The sequence below is a fragment of the Prosopis cineraria genome, unplaced genomic scaffold (assembly GCF_029017545.1).
Source record: "Prosopis cineraria cultivar Desert tree isolate PC_DT_omini unplaced genomic scaffold, ASM2901754v1 PC7, whole genome shotgun sequence".
Classification (NCBI taxonomy): Eukaryota; Viridiplantae; Streptophyta; class Magnoliopsida; order Fabales; family Fabaceae; genus Prosopis; species Prosopis cineraria.
In genome coordinates, this window is record NW_026555338.1 from 22,956,193 (window position 1) to 22,976,145 (window position 19,953).

Consider the following 19,953-nt stretch of genomic DNA (forward strand, 5'->3'; position numbering starts at 1 on the left):
AGCTGTCGGAAACTATCAAACAAAATATCATCACGAGAAAAGGCCGAATGGGAATGGTCAGCTCATGGAATGTGCAATACCTCAAATGAGTAATGTGTCATTCCATTGGCCACTCCCACAAACCAATAAGGTAATCGGAGCTGTTGTTTGTTCCTTTCATTCTATTAGCTCCCATTTCACTGGTACTAAACATGGCTTCAGGTGGCCTTGAAATCAAAATTGGGTTGGAGCAATGTCTTTAAAAAGAATGAAATATCCCCCCTATTTAAAAATATAAGATAGTTATAATCAAATTTTACCCTTCAATAAAATACTTCATCCATATCTATATATAAAAGACTTTTTAAAATATTTTATTATTTTTAAATATAAGAAGTTGTTAGCATATTTGTAATAAATAGACTATTATATCCTTATTAAATTGAAAAGAGAAAAAGATGAGTAATCTCATTAATTTACTTTAAAAAAGAAGATTTATTTTTTGTTTATAATAATCAGGGGGAAAATGGGAATGTTGCTATATTTTTAATTAGATAACCAACTTTTATAGATTTGCGCGATTTAGTTAAAATATCTTATATATAGAGACAGAGGGAGTAGATATTTGTCTTCAAACTGATACTATCTTTTCATATTTATACGTATTATCGGGTGTTTCATTCTAATATAAATATAAAGTGATTATTTAATAGGAGTATTTTTAAAAAAAAGCAATGATTACATCTTGAAATATTAAAAATGCTTTACATTTATTAATATCTAACTCCTTAAAAATGTTTTATATTTTTTAATGAAGGAAGTAAAATATTGGTTCATGATTCATTAGGTAACCGTGCTTTGAATTTAACTAGTCAGGAATAGATTGATATGTTTTAAATAATATATGTTGAAAATAAAAGGAAATAGTTATATATAATAATAAAAGTGAGTTTTTTAATTTCCAAAAAAATAATATAAAATAAAGGAAAAATGACAATTAGGGACCCATAAAAATATTAATAATAATTGCAAACCTTAAATTATTGAAATCCTAATAACATACTATGGTCCTTATTTGTAATTAAAAATTACATATAGTCAATTGAAAAATCTACTAAATATATCTGGGGTTATTTGTAATGTTAGTTAAGAATTTAAAAGAATCAATTGTGAATTTTAAATTTTCACTATCAATAATATAATATACAGATAAATCATTTAAAAAATCAAGTAAATATACTTTGCGACATTTTTAGTTCCCAACAATTTATTCCAAAACCTGAAATAGGTTAAATTTCAAGTGAGGTCAAGGCTTGTTAACAGTAAGTTAAGGTACGTCACACATATCTACATTTTCAGTAATTCATTACTAATAGATTATTTTTTATAAAAAAAGATTTTTAAAAAGGTTTTTTTATCCAAAAGAAAAAAATAGGTTTGTGGTAGCAGAGCCATAGGAATCCAGTCATTTTCCCTTTTTAAATCTCTTACATATATATATATATATATATTATTTGATTTCTCTAAATTCAAGCATCATTAAATCCAATTAAAAATAACTCACCTAAAAGTGTTTTATGCATTCACCCAAAATCAAACCCCAAAACCTCATTTAAGCATTCATAACCCCTTATACTAAAATCAATAACTTTTAAATTCCTTTAATATGATGTTGTTACTCTACTAAATAGAGCATGGGAGATGAAAAAATTATTAGGCATCTTAAGAATGTTAATCACCATCCAGTTAAATTATGCCAACCCAATTGGAATGAGGGAGGTGAAAAAGAAGGGGGTAGACTTTCCTAATCCCCTCCACTTCCTTTTCTAACTACAAAATTAATGTTTTGGATAGTTTAAATTTAATCTATTATAACATATTTCTTTTTATTTTATTTTTACTGCAGTTTTAAACTTTTAAGATTAAAATTTATTCGTTTAAATTTGATCATTTATTTATTTTTATAATTTAATATTTTAATAATAATTTTATAGAAAATTATAATGTAAACTATTATTATTTTGATCTGATAATTAAAAAATAAAGAGAAAAGGAAGAGTTGAGAAAAGAAGAGGAGAGCATATCTTCAAAAGAAAAAGCGAGCAGAAAACTTTAGTATATTGACAAAACGAGCTAAAGGGATAAAATAGAACTCCTTTTTGACCAAAAGCACTAAAAGTATAAGTTACTTTAAAGAAATTAAATTTAAATGAAAAATTATCATAATATCATTTTAATTTAATATTATTCTTTTTTTTAAATAACATCCTGTTTTTTCAATCCCCATGGAGACTTTGCCAAGATCATCATTCCTAATGCCATCTGAATTTAAGACAGGTCGAATTTGAATGTGATTTTAAAAAGCTCATTTTTTTTTTTCTGGTCAGGATTTTAAAAAGCTCATTTTTTTTCTGGTCAGGATTTTAAAAAGCTCATTGATTATGTTAATATTGCAGATTTTGGAGAATGTTATCTTGCTTATAATAGGATTTTCTTCTCGTTCTTTTTTTTCTGGGACCTTGTTCTGTTAACCAAATTGTTGATTGGCTTGTTAAGCAATGAAATTGTGCGTGCATTTCAAGAGGGAAGTCTATTGCCTCATTTATTTTTTGTTACTCATTTCTATATACATAAATGGTTGAAAATTAATCTAATATTTGAAAGACTTAGCCTTGCACCACAGATTATTAAGGTATTGCCTTGAACAAATAAGACCTTTGTGAATAAGATTGGACATACAATGACCAATATGCCCTGATTGAGTTAAAGTAAAGAAGGACATCCTTTTCAAATCATGGGCATTTTAATCAATTCACGAAATACCTTATTTACAAGTAAGTTCCCAGGGACTCCACAGTCTTTGGTGTGACTTTTGGGACATTGCAATGCTTACAAGGGACTTTATAGTGATTTTTCCTTTGTTTTTGTTTTTTTTACTTATTTCTATATATATATATATATATAAATGGTTGAAAATTAATCAAATATATTAAAGATTTAGCCATGCACCACAAGATTATCACATTTATTTTATTTTTCCCATGGCAACAATAGATATTACCATAAGATACAAATATTAATATAATATGCAAACGTACTCTAAACCTTTCATTGACTCTGATCAAAGGGAAAAGGGCGTATGAAAGCAGAGTTCAATTGCCAAATCTTGAGGGAGGCCTTGATGTTGATGGCTGTTGCATTGTTGAATAGAAACACCTTGCTGCTCCATATATGGCTTCTGTTGGATAAACCCTAGATGTGATCACTCTTCTCCCTCCTTGAGCAAAGCTCTCAATGATTGAATGGTCAACCTAATCAATCACATTCAGAGTTTAGGAAATCAATTCTCATTAACTTCAATATTGTATGAAAGCTACAAGCCGTATGCAGAAGTATGTGTGTGTCTCAACAACTAAATTCAAAAGACAAGTACAAGAACATATATATTCAAGAGATATTTGAGGTAGGTTAAATCAGTAATCCGATTTCTTTGTTCCACAACTCATTAGCTGCCCCAAATAAAAAAGGAAAAATTACTCTCAAGTCCCATATAAGAAATCTAATTGCAATAAAATTTCATGAAATCACAACATTACTTTGCTGAAGTTGTCAATTTGCTAAATTGCAATTGTCAATTACTGCTGGATAGCTGTTAGTTGACAACTAAGCAGCAACAATTAACTTCAATAAAAGGATATGGAACTTTAAATTAATTTTGTGATCTCACGGAACTTTTCTGTAGCCAGATTGCTTTTGTGGAACCTCAAGAGTGATTTTTCCAATTAAAAAAAAAAAGATGACTCATTATTTTGGACGACTTGGGTTCACTCTGGGTGCAGAAGTATTAAGGCGGAGAGAAACTTCTCACCTATTTTGGGATCCATCAACATCGATTGTACACCCCCCCCCCCCAAAAAAAAAAAAAACAGATTGCTAAATATGAGGGAAAAAAAAAAAGTGCACTATATCCCTTGAAGTTGTCCAGCAGACCAGCACATCCATATAACCACTCAGTAATTTAGAATGACTATGAAATTAGGCTTTATCATCATTGTAAATGATCAATTCAATTAAAAAGCTTAAACTACTTACTGAAAAGCCATGAAGAACTTCCTCTTAGGTGGTGTTTACTGTAATGTTCTTCTGCTAAAACGAATTAAGCAGATACTTATTACAGGTCAACACAGTGACTGCTGAATCCATCAAAAACAAGTTTCTTCACATGTTATGTTTATCAAATAACTTAATACCAAACAACTACAAATTTTCACCCGAACTTAATCTTAAATCACACTGAATTTAAGTTTCTTGGATTGGATTTCAATACACTTGGTTTTCTTTATTCTGATATTAAATCCTACTTTTTCACTAGTATATATTCATAAAAAAGGAAATGCATGTGGAAATAATTTCTAAGTTGAGTAAGAAGCTGTTATCGTTTGATTTTCACTTACCAATGCTCTCATTGACAGTTTCTCATCACTGAACACTGGAACTTCGGTCCCATAAACTGTCTTTATAACATCAGGAGCCTTAGATGACCTGCATAATCGAACAACTCTTATTCGAGCTATTCATTCTGTGATGCTTCACCAACCCAAATACTAATTGAAGTTTCTTAATGAATTCAAAGTTCGTGCAATTGGACTAAAAATAATTACTCAGATTTCAGACTATATAAGACATCGAAGTTGTTAATACAATCATGTGCATTATTGTTGGAAAAAATGATAGAAAATCATTTAAGATAGTTTAAATATGTACAAAAAAGGTTGTGAGAGGCATTGGTGAGAGAAGTGGAACAAATAATCTTAAGTCCTAAAGAGGGGTAGAAGAAGATAAAAAAAGAACACTTAATGAAGTTATTAAACAAGACTTTCGATTAACAATATATGCAAAGATTTGGTTATTGATAGAGCATAATAACGTCTTGCAATTCATGTAACTTATCTAATGGAATAAGGGCTAAGGCTTGTTGTTGTTGTTGATATGTATTATTGTTGAATGCATGAAACTTAATATGAATAATCTGTAGCATTGTGCGCAGAGCACTTAATGAGAGGGAAGCAATGAGATTGCCAGTTTACTTGTTTTGTTCTTACAGTAACTACACAGTGTACAATACTTTAGAGTCACATGTGCACACTATATTTAGCATGCATCTAAATCGAAATTATTCCCAAAAAACTTGATACATATCTTACTGTACCAAAACAGTACAAATAATTCCTGAAGTATGAACCGTCTGGTTTTGTGTCTGAAAACGGACTTCTCTTTTCTCAGACAAAATTTATTGTATCTATTAGACCCAGTGCTTGTTTTCGTTCCCTCAACTGAGAGAATATGAAATGCACATTAAAACAAACTTAAGGGAAAAAAATGTGTGTATTTTACAGTACCAAAACAGTATCAATAATTAATAAAAATCATAGCAATGCTTCAGACTTCACCTTAATCTAATTATTTCTTTTCTAAGAAAAAGTGAAATCAGAACCACATATTGAAAATTGAAAATTGATACATACCTGGTTTCATCAGCACAGAAATAACTTGTTGAATTTTGATGGCTTGTATTAGAGGGACGGAAATAAATGGGCGTTAACTCAGAAAGTGTATCATCAGCTATAGTCAGAAGGCCAAATGGTCCCAATGCACTTCTATCACTAGCTCCATGCCCACAACCTACACTGTCTTCGGCAATCTCTTGAGATCCCAACGATTCAATTTCAAATTCAGCAAATATGTCCAACTGAATCAAATTTCCAGCAAATCCAACACAGTCCATTAGTAGACTCTTCAATTGAGGAAATTCAACAAACATCTTGTGGGCTAAGCAGGATTTGACTTCTAAATTCATGATTCTGATGAGGTATCTTCACATGAAAGATCTTGATCATAATTTTTGTGAGTCAGTTAATAATTTTTTGAACGAAAACATAAGATCTGTTTGTCAATTTCAAATTCAGCAAATATGTCCAGCCGAATCATATTTCCAGCAAATCCAAACAGTCTATTAGCGGACTCATCAATTGTGGCAATTCAACAAACACCTTGTGGGCAAAGCAAGATCCAACTAAATTCATGGCTTTTAATATGATGTATCTTTGCAGGAAAGATGATAAATCTTTGAATGAAAACATAAGACGTGAATGCTTTTCAGAACTTGATGTTATAAACAAACCTGTGTCGCTGAACCTATGTTCAAGGGCAAAACGGAGCCAGGCTTGAGGACTATGCTTTCAAATTCAGAACTTCTTAGCCTTAAGCTCTCTATCTCTTCTACTGGCCATTGAAGAATATTAGTCTCAGTTTTCTTGTCAAATGTCACTTCCCTTGGAATAGTCTGCCACATTAAAAAAAATAATAAAATAAAAGGGGGAATATCCAAACATTAGTATTGTTCTTGTTCTTTGGAAATAGAATGTTTGAGGTTTAGTTTACTTAAAATTTTGTAAGCATAATGAGTTACATATTAGAGTCATGTATTAAACGGCTCAACACTTACCTCTATTTTAGATACTTCAAACACTTATGTAGTTGTGAATAATCATCTAACAACTTGTCATAGGAGTTCATTATACATCTAATATATACAATTTTACCGATAAATGTGTAGCTTAACTAGTTAAGGGCTATGCTAGATGGTCTCAAATTTGAGCTCTTCATATACATTTGCTTTAAATACTCCTTGAAAGAGCTTGCCACCCTTGTGGTCTTAATCAGCTCAATTCAAAATTAGTCAAGATTTGAATGACTCTGGATATCGAGTGCGCATGTAACATGTGTATATTATATTATAGAGTAAAAAGGTAACTTTATCTTTAAATTATCTATTCAAGAGCAAATCCTAAACTTTTTTTTCAGTAAATTTTTGTAACTCAATATTTAAAAGCATTTTAGGAGATTTCAACATTTTTAAATATTGAAGGAGAAAAATACACTAAAAAAGGGTTTTAGGTTCCAGATACTAATATATTGTTTAAGGACATAATTGTCATTTCATCCTATATTATTTATAGATTTAAGAGGAAAATAGTGATATAAACACGTAGCCTACATGATAAACAGATTATAGGAAGCAGAAATTGACATAAACATTTTGAAAAAAAGAGAGAGAGAGGGAAAAAAAAATACCTGAACAGATGCCCAACCCTTTTTCAAGTCATCATTCTCAGTGTCCGTTTCATTAATCCAACCCCAGAGGACACGTCTCTCTTTGACTGGATCATAAAAGGACTTCGATGCGTAGTATCTTCCATAGTCTACTCTTAACCCGATACCCACATCCTCTTTCGGGTTATCGGGTATCCATGTATCATTCTCAATGAAGTAAGTCCCAAGTGCATAATGATCTATTGTAGTATCATCTATACTAGCCTTTAACACGTGCTTAACTCCTGGCCCATTTACTGATGTGGGCAAACCTTTTGACCCGTTTACCGAAACCGGATAAAAATCCACGCACTCCCACATGCCCGTACCTGGGACCGAATGCAAGTGGTGAACGTTTTTCTCAAAGTGGATGAAATCTGTGGTAGTATAAACAAATGAAAAGCCTGTCTTTTTCATTTTTGACCCAATGGTAACCCGCCATCTTCCATCTGGTCCGATCCATGCAGTGGACGGGTCACGAAAATCTCTCGGGGCAACAGTGGTTGGGGGCACCAAAACCGGGTTATGGGCATACTTGACCCAATCAAGGAGAAGGGGATCAGATAGGTTGGCGGGGTAAGCTAGATTTTGTACTTGTACTTTTTTATCGGTATCACCTGTGTAGAGGATTACGATTTTGCCATCTGGCAACAATGTGGCCGACCCGGTCCATACACCGTTGATATCAAATGGTCTATCAGGAACCATGGCAATGGGAAGGTAGAGCCAATGAATGAGGTCCCTTGATACAGCATGACCCCACGTGATGTTGCCCCACACTGCTGAATCAGGATTGTATTGATAGAATAGATGGTACCATCCCATGTGATACAGTGGACCTGCCACCATATGAAACAAACTCAATTTAAAATTTAACATTTATCTTCTTTGATCAAAATTCATTAATTTTTACTAATTTTATTGGTACAAAAAGATGGGAGAATGACAATTAAGTTTCAAGAAAAATAATTAATGATTGTTAGATTATTGATTAAAAATTTTAAAAAATAATTTATGAATATTGATTAAAATAATTTAATTGTAAATAAAATATTTAAATTTTAAATGTATAACTCTTACTTTGCAGGTGAGATTTTTTTTTGTAATTATTTAAATTAATATTTATAATTTATTTTTTTTTGAGAATTTTGTCAAGACTACCTATCTATCATAAATTTCCTCTTGTAAGACTGTATTCTCATTCTCCCTAACAAGAACTTGGAACAAGTTGAGGGTTTTCTCAAACTAATTCAAGTTGTACAAAATTAAGTATAATACTAACCTGTGTAAAAAAAATTAATTCTTTGATTAAAACTGAAATTGATGTAAATAATCAATTAAAAATTATTTTCATAATTTATAAAAATGTCACCACCTTCTATTTTATATCGATATTTTTTCAACTAACATAAAAACACTACTTTTTCCTAGTACAAGGTGATTATTATTATACTCTTTTCATTTAAAAATGTAAGGTATTTTTAATCAAATTTTACTTATAATAAAATAGTTACTTATTTTTAAACGAACCCTATTTTTTTTATATTTATCCCTATTTAATAGGGTGGAATACTTTGAAAAAAATGTAATAATTTATTACAATTTAAAAAATTAAAAATGCTTTATATTTTTTAATCTCTAATTTAAAAAAATTTATATTTTTTAATAAAAAAATATTATATAATACTGAAAAATTGCATCTAATCATGGCCTGTCCTCAAAGATTGACCTGAAATTATTTGCATACCCATGGAAGTTGGAAAGATCACGTGACGCTATCCAACAGTCAACTATACATAAAAGCGAATTGGTTGATAGAACCTAAACGTCCTAGCTAGTTTTGGAATTTTTCAAATTACTTTGCCTAATTGACAGTGATTTTCCAAATTCGATTTCACAACTTCATTATAAAACTCATTCAAAAAAAAAAAAACTCATCCAAAACCATGCGTGTAAGATCTTTCATTGAAAACTAATGAATTCAATTTAAAAATTGTTAAAAGTAATATTCGATTACCAACCAATATGAAAATAACACAAATTTCTTTTAATTTTTTAAAATTGCACATATTATTTACTTTTATAAATAATTTTGATGGTAAAACAAATTATGGATTAGAGTATTTCAATTAAGAACTTCATGATATTAGTTAATATGGATTACTAATTATTGAAAAACATTCTTATTCAAACAAGATCTATCACAATTAAATTATGGATATTTTCTCGAGAATTTATCACTTCTTATTATTATTATTATTATTATTATTATTATTATTATTAATTATGGTATTTTTTTGTTGAATTATCGTTTTTTTAACTAAGGAATAAAGATAAAAGTCACTTAGTATTTTTTTTAATATAAAATAACACCTAGTGATAGTGACTTCAAAAGAAAATTTTGGATCATCAAATTAATGTGGTCAATAGCTTCTTTTTTATATCTTTATGTCCTAGTATTTTTATTGGTCAATAACTTTGATTTTCAATGATCTAGAAGACTAATATTTTATATTTTATTTCTAATATAATTGATCGATGTATGCAATATTTTTGAGGACTAAATCATTATAAAAATAAAAATATTATGATTTCCGTCATTTATAATTTTAATGTCCTTTTGATCCTTTCACATAATTATAATTTTAATGTTTTTTACTTAAAGGTATTATACTGAAATTTTTCCTAGAATCAATTATTTAACAGAAAAGTTAAACATTTGCAAAAGTTAAAATAAAAAAAATAAAAACTTTAGTAGATACGTACCATCAGGATCTGAAGCAGCACCAACCAAAGAGATATATGCACGAACACCACATCAAACAGAAATACAACGGGGGGAAAAAAGGCAGTTAGTTTACCATTTGTCTTCATCGTGTGTACGTTTGAAATAAAAAAATTTATATTATTTATAAATTAAAAATAGAAACTAGGTGCAGTAAATAATAGTAACGTGAATGTGGCATATTGTTTACCATTTTAATATTTATCACTAATATTATAATAAAAAATTATTATTTTAAATCTCCATGTGAAGCCCGGCATTTTATCAGGCGTTATTATCAAATCAGTATATTAATATATCAATATATAAAGCAAAACTTACAAAAGATTAATTATCTATAGTTATAAATAATACAGCTCACATCAAACTCCATACAAAGTATGAACTCACATTTTTTTTAATAAAAAGTTTACGAGAGTTGGATCCAAAAAGTTCACCTGAACTAACATTTTGGTTTGATTGACAAAAAAATAATCTTTCTAACTTCATTACATCAAAGAAAAAAAAATATTAACCAATAAGCATTGGTCATAGTAAAATAAGCTATGACTGTTTAAGCGCCAAATTTTAAATTCAAATCCATATAAATACAAAAAATATAGTTGGAAGAGCTATTTTTTAATTGGGCTCGATAATACTTAAATTTGATTCAATTAAATAGTTATATTAAATTAAAAAATTTTAAATATAAAAAATATTAGACTTTTGCAATATAATTTTATGTAGCTTGACATGTTTTATTCTTCAACCTTTTCAAGTTAATTTTAAAATTAATTTCTTTTGGGACAAACAAACTAATTATCAATAGAAAATTAAACAAAAGTTGGACGATGGCTAAATTTGGAAAGTTAATCTTGACCCTCCACCTGCCCTGGAGGATTTCAACTACCATTCAAATATGGACAAGTAAACCATTTCAAATACGAAACAAAATCAATAAATAATTCAAATTTGACTCGTTGGTGATTGTGCTCAATTTCTCAAGGTTGACAGTAAATTACATATATATATATATATAGGTAGATAAAATCAAATTTCTTATCACAGGTATTGACATCTTATTCAATATATAAGAAATTTGATTTTATCTAAAGAAAAATATTTTTTTATTTTAAAAACCAGCAAGAAGAGAATTTCGGTTTAAAATTAAATTTATAGAACTTAAACTATATATATTAATTCTGGCCTGCACTTTGCATATATAAAAATCCAAGATGAGTTATAATGTTGAAAGCTTATGAATAGCCTAACTTCTATTCAAATTTGATATTATGTGTGTATTTAAAATTAATTTTGATTTAGTTTAATAATATATTCTGTGGCTTGATTATTTTGTTTTGGTGAACACAAATATTACTACTAAAAAGACTTCTAAGAACACTTACATGAGAAAAACATTCCATAAATTTCCACCAAAATAAAATTTGAAAAAGCTTACGGGAGCGTTGTAGGCCAAAAATATGCATTATGCATGAAAAGTGTTTTTTTTTTCATGATAGTCAAGGAATAAATTCTATTGATAATAGAAACTTTTTTTTTTTCATGATGATAGAACTTTCCACGTGACTTGATTATATAATTTAACATTTGAAAAACTTGGGAAGAAACTTTTAAAATAACTTTTGACCAAGCTGGGAAAAAAAATAGCACAAAATAGTAAATTACATATTAGACCCACATGTTATAGGTGGGATCACCTCTGTTTTATCCCTCTCCTGAGATGTGTGTGCCAAGTGAGAAGGTGTCTCCTTTTCTATGAGGAGTTGTTGAAGGTAATTTTTTTATTTAAATTTTCTAAAATTGGGACTAGTGAATTCAGAAGTTTTTTCTTTAAGTATTTTCATGTATTTTATTTTTTATAAAATACGAAATGTTCTCTTTCTTTCTTAAAAAAAAACTTCACAAAAATTCACCATCAATGACAACAATTTCAGAGGAAGTAAATCCAAATTTTTTTAAATATATATATATATATATATATAAAAATGAACATTAATTTTTGGATTATATAAGTTTTATTAGGAGTCCTATCTAGATCTAGGATATAGAGGTTAAGAAATAAAAAAATAATTATTTAATCCTATAATTTTGATTTAGGATTAACAGCAAATTGTACATTAAACTATAGGTTTAGGAGTTATTTCAGCCCTAAATTTTTAAAAGATACATTCTGACCTAAAAAAAGTTAAAATTGATAATTTTTCTCCCACTGTAAAATTGAACAAACGTCTATCAATTTTTTAAAAATTAGGGTTTAATATGCAATTTTCGCTTAATTTTATTATTCTTCCATGTCTCCTACCCTCATTTAAGAAAAATCATACATTAGACTCAAATTTTTTAAAAATTGATGAATGATTGTTGAAATTTAATAATACAAGTAAAATTATTTTAATTGTTTAGAATTTAAAATATATCTTTTAAAAGTTTAAAAATCAATTTAGGGTTTAAATTATCTTTGAACCTATAATTTAAAATTTAAATTACTTTTTGACCCTGTGATTAATTACTATTAATTCCTAAAATTTAACTTATATATCTAATATAATCCTCTCTCACGTTTTACTCATTTAATTTGTTGCTCTCTTACTTCCATAAAACCATCTTGTACGTCAAGAATTAAATTGTAACTGACATAAAGTGTAAAATATAGATTAATGATTAAAACTTATAAAATTTGAGTTATGTACACCAAGTTAAATATCAAGAATTAAGTTACAACCAAGTGAATCAAACAATGTAAGCTTAATAATTAATATATATATATATATATAATATTAAAAGACAGTTAAATGCAGACATACCGTTCATCCAATTTTTTTGGGCTGAAAATGATAAGCAGTTCGTTGCCAGGAGAACATTGCATTCGTCCAATTATACGAAAGCTTGTTTTCTGAAACTAACCAACACGACGGATTCGACTTCGCCGATACTCCTTCAGACACTCCTCTCGGAATCCGAACCTCCCGAAACGACGTCGTAGTTTCCTCTTCTTCTCCTTCCTTCTTCTCTGTCAATCTTGCCTCCTCCCTCCTCTGGTTTCTCGCCAATGCGACCACACACGCCACCACAATGATTAAGCACAAGATTGCGACCACGAAGCTCAACCGTCGCCGGCGAGTCCTCACCGTGCGCGGCGGTGCATTGAGCAACGGAGTGCGCCCTTGAGCGTGCTTGGTGATGGCCTCCATGGTTATAGCACAATGGAGACTCAAGAAGAAGAAGAGCTGTTGATGTATATGTATGTATGTATGAATGTATGTATATTTATATATACACACAAAAGAGGAAGCTATTGGTAGGTGATTAACAGTGAGATTTGTGAGGCGGCGAGTTTAAATGAAAGAATCTGGAAGAGAAGAGAAGATTTTACTGAATGAGAAGAAGCAGAAAGGGAGGCTCAATTGACGAGGCATGGAAGAAAGTTAGTTGGCGGTTTCAACAAAATTTGGAAGAGAGAGAGAGAGAGAGAGAGAGCCATGTGACAAGTTGTATGCGACAGAGACATCATTTAAAAGAAAGACGGGGGAGCAGATCAGCACTTTTCTTCTTGCATTCACCTAAAGAAAATTTTGTCAAAAAATTAATCATTCAATAATGTAATTTTATGTGAGTTATAAATTAATCTCTCTCAACTTTAATTGATTCACTCAATACTTGAAATTTGACAGTGCAATTTAATATCTATAATTTTAATTATTTAAAATATTAATTTTTATATTTTATAAAATAATATTATAAAATTAAATTAAAATTATTTTAAAAATTAGGATCTAATATTTTAAATTATTAAAATTATAATAACTGAATTGCACCAAATCAAAATTTAGGCAATAAATTGCAGCTAAGTCAAAATTTTATGGATCAAAGTTTAGGAATTAGGTTATAAATAAGCCAAAAATACTTGAAACAAATGACTAATTTTTCTAAATTTTTTAAAATCTCTACTTAGTTTGTGTAATATATAGAATATTAGGTAGCTTTTAGAATTAATTTTTTAATTCTACTCCTAGTTCATTTATTACTTTTAAAAAAAATTATATATCAAAATTTTAATTATTATTATTAAGGCACTTGTAGTTATGTAGGTTATTTAATGAGAATGTGATTAGAAAGATATATAATTTTTTAAAAGATTAAAATTTTATCTATTTTCTTCCTAAAACCGTAAAATAGTTATTAGTATCTTATTTGTGGTTTATTGAAAGTATATCTTTGTCTTATTAAATTGAAATTTTGAAATAAATTTAAAATAAACAATAATGTAAAAAGTCTCAGAAGGTACGTACTGTTCCTGAATCGTAAATACTGTGACTTATTCTCCAAGATTGTGTAATACATGAGACACACGCTATTTCATGTCTGAAATTAAAAAAAAAATTCAGATTTATAAAATTTGTATTTTTTCAGGAAAATTACATTTGGATTCCATATAAAAGAATTTATTATCAAAAAGTCTTATGAAATTCACAAAATATTATACCAAATCTTGTAAAGTCCAATTATTAATGCCCTTAATCAAGATGTAAATAAACAAGATTTAAAATTTGAAAGTATTTTTATGAATTTTATGGGACCTCTTAATAATAATTTTTTTATGTGGAATTTAGATATAATTTTTTCTTTTTTCCTACTTTTTCAAACTCGATATAATTAAATTTCTGTTATAAAAAGATGCATAAAGGCCCTTTTCGAATATTTTGAAATTATGTAACCTTTTTTAATTTTAAAAATTAAAAATTTTTATGTAGCCTTTTTATTTAATTTTAAAATATAAACAAAGCTTCCATAAGATTATAACATAGCGGTACATTCATTGAAATTATAAAAAAATATGTTATTGATTCATATTTTTTTGGAGAGAGTTGCATAGATTTAAATACACATTTATATAATTTAATAAAATTGAAATAGTCTCATTTTTAATTTTTTTTAAGAGGCTCTGTGTAGGGTTTAAAAATAATAATATAATAATCCCTTAAGAAAAGTCCATATAATTTTGTTCTTGAAAACATGTATTTTTTAAGAAAAAATAATTTATTAACAAACAAAAGTTGTAAAATAAATTATATAAGCATCTCTCATTTCATGTAAATCAATGGAAAACAATGGTAAAAATTCAAGTATTTAATAAGCTATTATGTTATGAGGTGAACACCATAATCACTATAAATATATACACTAAATAATTATTAAACTTCATACAGGTTAATAAAAATTTTAGCAAGAAATTCAACATATTACACTAAAACACACGTGTTCAAAATACAGAAAAAATTTATTTGAACAAAATCCAAAGAAATGCGTATTCAACTTGTTTTACACCTATATACGTTATATTGAAAAATTATGGATAACGAGACAAGTAGGTGATGTGGATGATTACGTGGAACTAAATATAGTAGTTCTAATTTGGTGTCTAAAACTTGCACACAATCTTAATATTGACCGTTGATTGATTAAACGTGGCTCTACGCAATTCATGGAGTTTAAAGTTGTTTTCTTCTGAGTTTCATTCCCTGTTATTAGACGGCTTTATAAACTATTAATTATAATATTCTGAAATAACTTATTTCACAATATGTCGTCTCATTACCAAATATCCTCTCATTGGCCTTTCTGATATAGCTTATTTCAAAATAACTACCCTTATTTCAAAATAGTACATCTCCCTTTCTAAACTATTCATAATACATCTTTCATAACTACTTATTCAGTGATAGGATATTTGGAAATAGCTTCACTTATTCTCAAATAATGAACTCCATCATAATATTAGTGCTTTGTAACTCTCTTATAATATATAAGATATGATCACTTTGAAAGAACCATTCTCTGCTTCTCGTTATTGTTCTTCACTATTCCAAAATATCCTCACCTATTTCGAAGTAAGCTGAACTCTATTTTTCATGAGTAGAATAGGGGCAATTTGAGGTCATTCTAATCTCTTTCCCTTTCCTTTTTGAGAGCTATATGAGTTATATAATCTTCATACAATCACTCCAAATGCTGCTTTGTGTAAATTTGAGCTCTCCTCAATCCTATTTATAAATTCTTTATTTCCAAATAGTAATGTTATTCTGAAAGATCATCTACCTTATCAAAACATTTAATACAAAAAGACATTACTTTTCTCACTTGCCGTGTAGAGAAAGCTCTATTGTAAAGCATTGTTATATTGTCTCGTTTCAGAGAATGTTTAGATAATTCTGTAGAAAGAAATTGATCACTCTAATGGCTTTATTCAAGAGTGTAACAAATCATTTATGAAGCCCAACTATAAATAAGAGTATTTATAAAAATAGTGAAAAACGAATGCAAATGAACAAACTCTAGCTATTCATATTTATTGTTTACTAACTTTTCAAATTTATATTTATTATGTGAAAACTTCATTGATTATATGTCAACTTTTAAATAGAGTATTCAACAGCAATAGTTTATTATTGAACTTACTTTATTCATTTATGTTTTTTTGACTTCAAACAAAGGATCTTAAACTCGAAGAGTTTAAGCTAGCTATGTTATTACTTTTGTAAGGAGGTGATTTAGACTCTACTGTGAACCTAAAGTTGTACCAAGACTATCAAGAACCCAAATTAATCTTAATAGAGTTAGTGAAAAATCTCAAGGTGCACTTGAGAACTGAACTTAGGCTCAAGTGGTTAGAATTGAATTAGGATAAACAACTATGCAAGCTTTTCTTCTTTACTCTCTATGATTAGTGATATCGTTCTAAACTCATTTTTTTAATTTAATTATTAGCCAAATTTTTTTAAAGCCCAATTCACCTCTTTTTGAGTGGACTTTCAAGGCTTTTGTGCAACTGTCTCAAAATTTAAAAATGTTTTGTACATTTTAGCCTAAAAAAATAAAAGAGTTTGTAAATCTATGACTCATTGGGTTCTATAAGATAAAAAGAAATTATTTTTCAGTCATATTTATAAGTTGTCATTAATTCTTTTGAGAAAATATAATTATTGGTTCCTCTACTTCTAACGTGTTTTGATATTAGTTTTGATATTTTATTTCATTGTTTTGAATCCTTTAAGTTTCATATGCCTGCAATGTTAATTCTCATCATCAGTTTAAATCTACTATTATATATAACATTTATTTATTTATTGCCCACGAAAGAAATTCAATTTTATGAATAATGTAAAAGATATTTTAATATCCGCGTATATTCAAAAGGAAAAAAAAAAGAAGAACACAATAAACTATTAAAAAATAATTAATAAAACAAGTAACTATTTTCTAGGCTTTTAGGTGCGACAACAAGCTCTTCTATAAGACGAACCAATACTCTTTTCTTCATATGGTAGATAGACATTCCCACAATATGCTTCTTTTATTCCACAACTCTGATCTGATAAATCAAAATCTTTATTCCCAATCTTCTTGTACACAACTTTAGCTGCTTCTTCAAATGCCTCATAAACATTCTGACCCATTTTCGCTGAAGCCTCGAAGAAGATCAAATCATTTTCTTTAGCAAAATGTTCAGCTTCCTCAGTACTCACTTGCCTTCTCAGAGAAAGATCAGACTTATTCCCAACCAACACAATCGTCACATTTGCATCAGCTTGTTCCTTAACATCTTCCATCCATGAATCCAAGTGTTCAAAAGTCTCCCTCCTTGTTATATCATACACAAGCAGTGCAACTATAGCTCCTTTAAAGTAAGACCTAGTAAGGGACTTGAATTTTTCTTGACCAGCCGTGTCCCAGATCTGCAACTTCATCAGTTTCTTATCAACTCGAATCATCTGAGCTCCATATCCAGCGCCAATGGTTATGTCGTGGGTGTGTTGAAATCGCCTGTCAGTGAATTGATAAAGAAGACATGACTTTCCTACACCAGTGTCACCGACAATGATGCATTTGAAGCGATAGCCGTATGACATTTTTGTTATGATATGTGCAATAAGTATTCACCGAATGATGGATTGGAGGATGAGATATAAAGTGAACAGGAATATATAGCAATTTCGAGAATTCAGAGTGAATGAGGAAAATCTTAGTTGGTTTGGACTTCATAAAGGGTAGGGATATTAGTAAGATTATATACTGGATAATGATAAAAAGGTTTGATTGAAATTTGAATAATAAGATAATGATAAAAATATTAATTGATAACTAATAAAAATTCAGTTGTGTCGAAATATTAAAATAAAGTATTTTGAAATAATTAAAACTAAATTTTATTTTGGATTACATTTTTAGAGATATATATTTATATTTAGTTTTCAGATAAATGATAGTATAAAAATTATATTTATGTTACAGTGTATAACGTTTTAAAAACTACATGTTTACAAGATTTTTTAGATATTGTTTGCCATAAAATTATACAAGTTTTATTGAATATTTATAAATAAATATCCTTAAAAGTTTTAAATATAGAATAAATTAAGTTAACCATATTTTAAAGAATATGTAACAAAAGCATTATTAACTAAAACTTATGTTTAGATGGTATTTCAGTATAAAAGACTGTTAAATTAGACAATTTAACGTAATTTAACACTTATGTAGCACAATTTTAAATTCCAAAAAAAGTTCGTATCTGCTTTTTAAAATAAAATAAATGATTCTATAATTGATGCAAAACTCTCATAATTATCTTCATTTTTACAGTAATCATCATCTTGTATAATATATATATATATATATATATATAAATATAATTTTTAATATTAACTAGTTAAGCGGATAACACACATTTGCGTGTCTTAATAATAATTGTATAATGATTAAATAAATAATAAATTTGATGATGATGATGATGATGAAATAAATAATAAATAAATAAGTTTCTCCAAAATACATTTATGCCCTACTAATAATAGCAAATGGATTAAGGTTAGAAATCTTAATATTTTAGAAATCTTAAAATTAAATGAAAAGATAACAATAAATATTGAAAGATTACAATAATTTAAATATTACAATTTACAACTATTAAACAAGATATTCCTAATTAATAAGATAAAATATCTTCAATGTTCGAATTCTCAATATTTTTAATTAGTTCTTTTTCTTTTCATCATTTCTTATTCTCATCATTAATATTTTAACAATATTTATTAAATTTTATTTTAACAAAATTTTAGAATGCTTAATGCTCCTAAAAAAAATTCAATGATAAATTAACACTAAAAAATTGTCAAAAGCCTACTTTTTATTGCACGTAAATCTCACGTATATGCCATATTGGCAAAAAATAAAAAAATTAATAGGTGATTAATGAAAGAATTTTTTTTCTTGGTGCTACTTAGAAAAATGATTCAAGAATAAATTGTCACTGCTTTTCGGGAAAAAAGTTAACAGGAAGAAATGAACCTTAACCCATATAATAGCACCACAAAATTACGATATGCCCCAGTTGCCAATGCAATAATGCCACGACATGTAAGATTGAATGGTTTAGAATTTTTCAAATGTCATTTTCGCCCCTGCCCAAGACCTGTCTGAGTCAAGCAAACTTGTTTTCAGTTAATTTTGGATCCATCAAAAACCCACCTGATTCAAAATGGGCGGGTCAATCTTTAAAATAAGTTAATGAATCAAGTCATTTTTGCATCCGGATGATGGTTCAAATGGTTGAACTATTTGGATCAATCTGAATCTTAAAACATGGCTTTAAAATGAATTGATTTATTGATCATCGTATCTTATGTATTATATTTTATCGTGTGTGTGTGTGTCCATATCAATATTACCCAAATCATGTTATACATGTTAATAGGGAAAACTTGTCAAATGACTTGTTTACATCTATGAAGAAAAATGAAAAGATTCCTCCGTATCAAGAACGTCGTTTGAGAATTTTGTGGTTCTTGGTTGTATATTTTTGGGCGAACAACAATGATGTCGTTTACTGCCACAAAGACTTCCAATAAAAATCAAACTGAAATCCCACGGATCGTGGCTGGATGAGCTCAGCTGTCGTGTACGGAAGAAATACGTCAAGTCGTCTGAGGAGCGGTTTCCAATTTATTGGCATTTGCCAATTACCACTTGTCAGACAAGCA

At 28.4% G+C, this 19,953-nt stretch overlaps 2 protein-coding genes across 2 annotated transcripts; both read right to left on the reverse strand.

The window, feature by feature from the left end:
* Nucleotides 1-2,945: 2,945 nt before the first annotated feature.
* Nucleotides 2,946-13,366, reverse strand: LOC129314973 (beta-fructofuranosidase, soluble isoenzyme I-like). The gene is given in 9 exon segments (XM_054958464.1): nucleotides 2,946-3,194; nucleotides 3,197-3,290; nucleotides 4,434-4,521; nucleotides 5,505-5,728; nucleotides 6,161-6,322; nucleotides 7,114-7,970; nucleotides 9,898-9,906; nucleotides 12,721-12,735; nucleotides 12,738-13,366. Coding segments are annotated over 9 exon segments (1,926 nt in total). The 5' UTR covers nucleotides 13,108-13,366; the 3' UTR covers nucleotides 2,946-3,087.
* Nucleotides 13,367-17,167: 3,801 nt separating this feature from the next.
* On the reverse strand, nucleotides 17,168-17,823 carry LOC129314945 (ras-related protein Rab-2-A-like). The gene has a single exon (XM_054958426.1). The coding sequence runs from the start codon at nucleotides 17,821-17,823 to the stop codon at nucleotides 17,182-17,184; it is 642 nt and encodes a 213-aa protein (XP_054814401.1). The 3' UTR covers nucleotides 17,168-17,181.
* Between the last annotated feature and the right edge of the window lie 2,130 nt (nucleotides 17,824-19,953).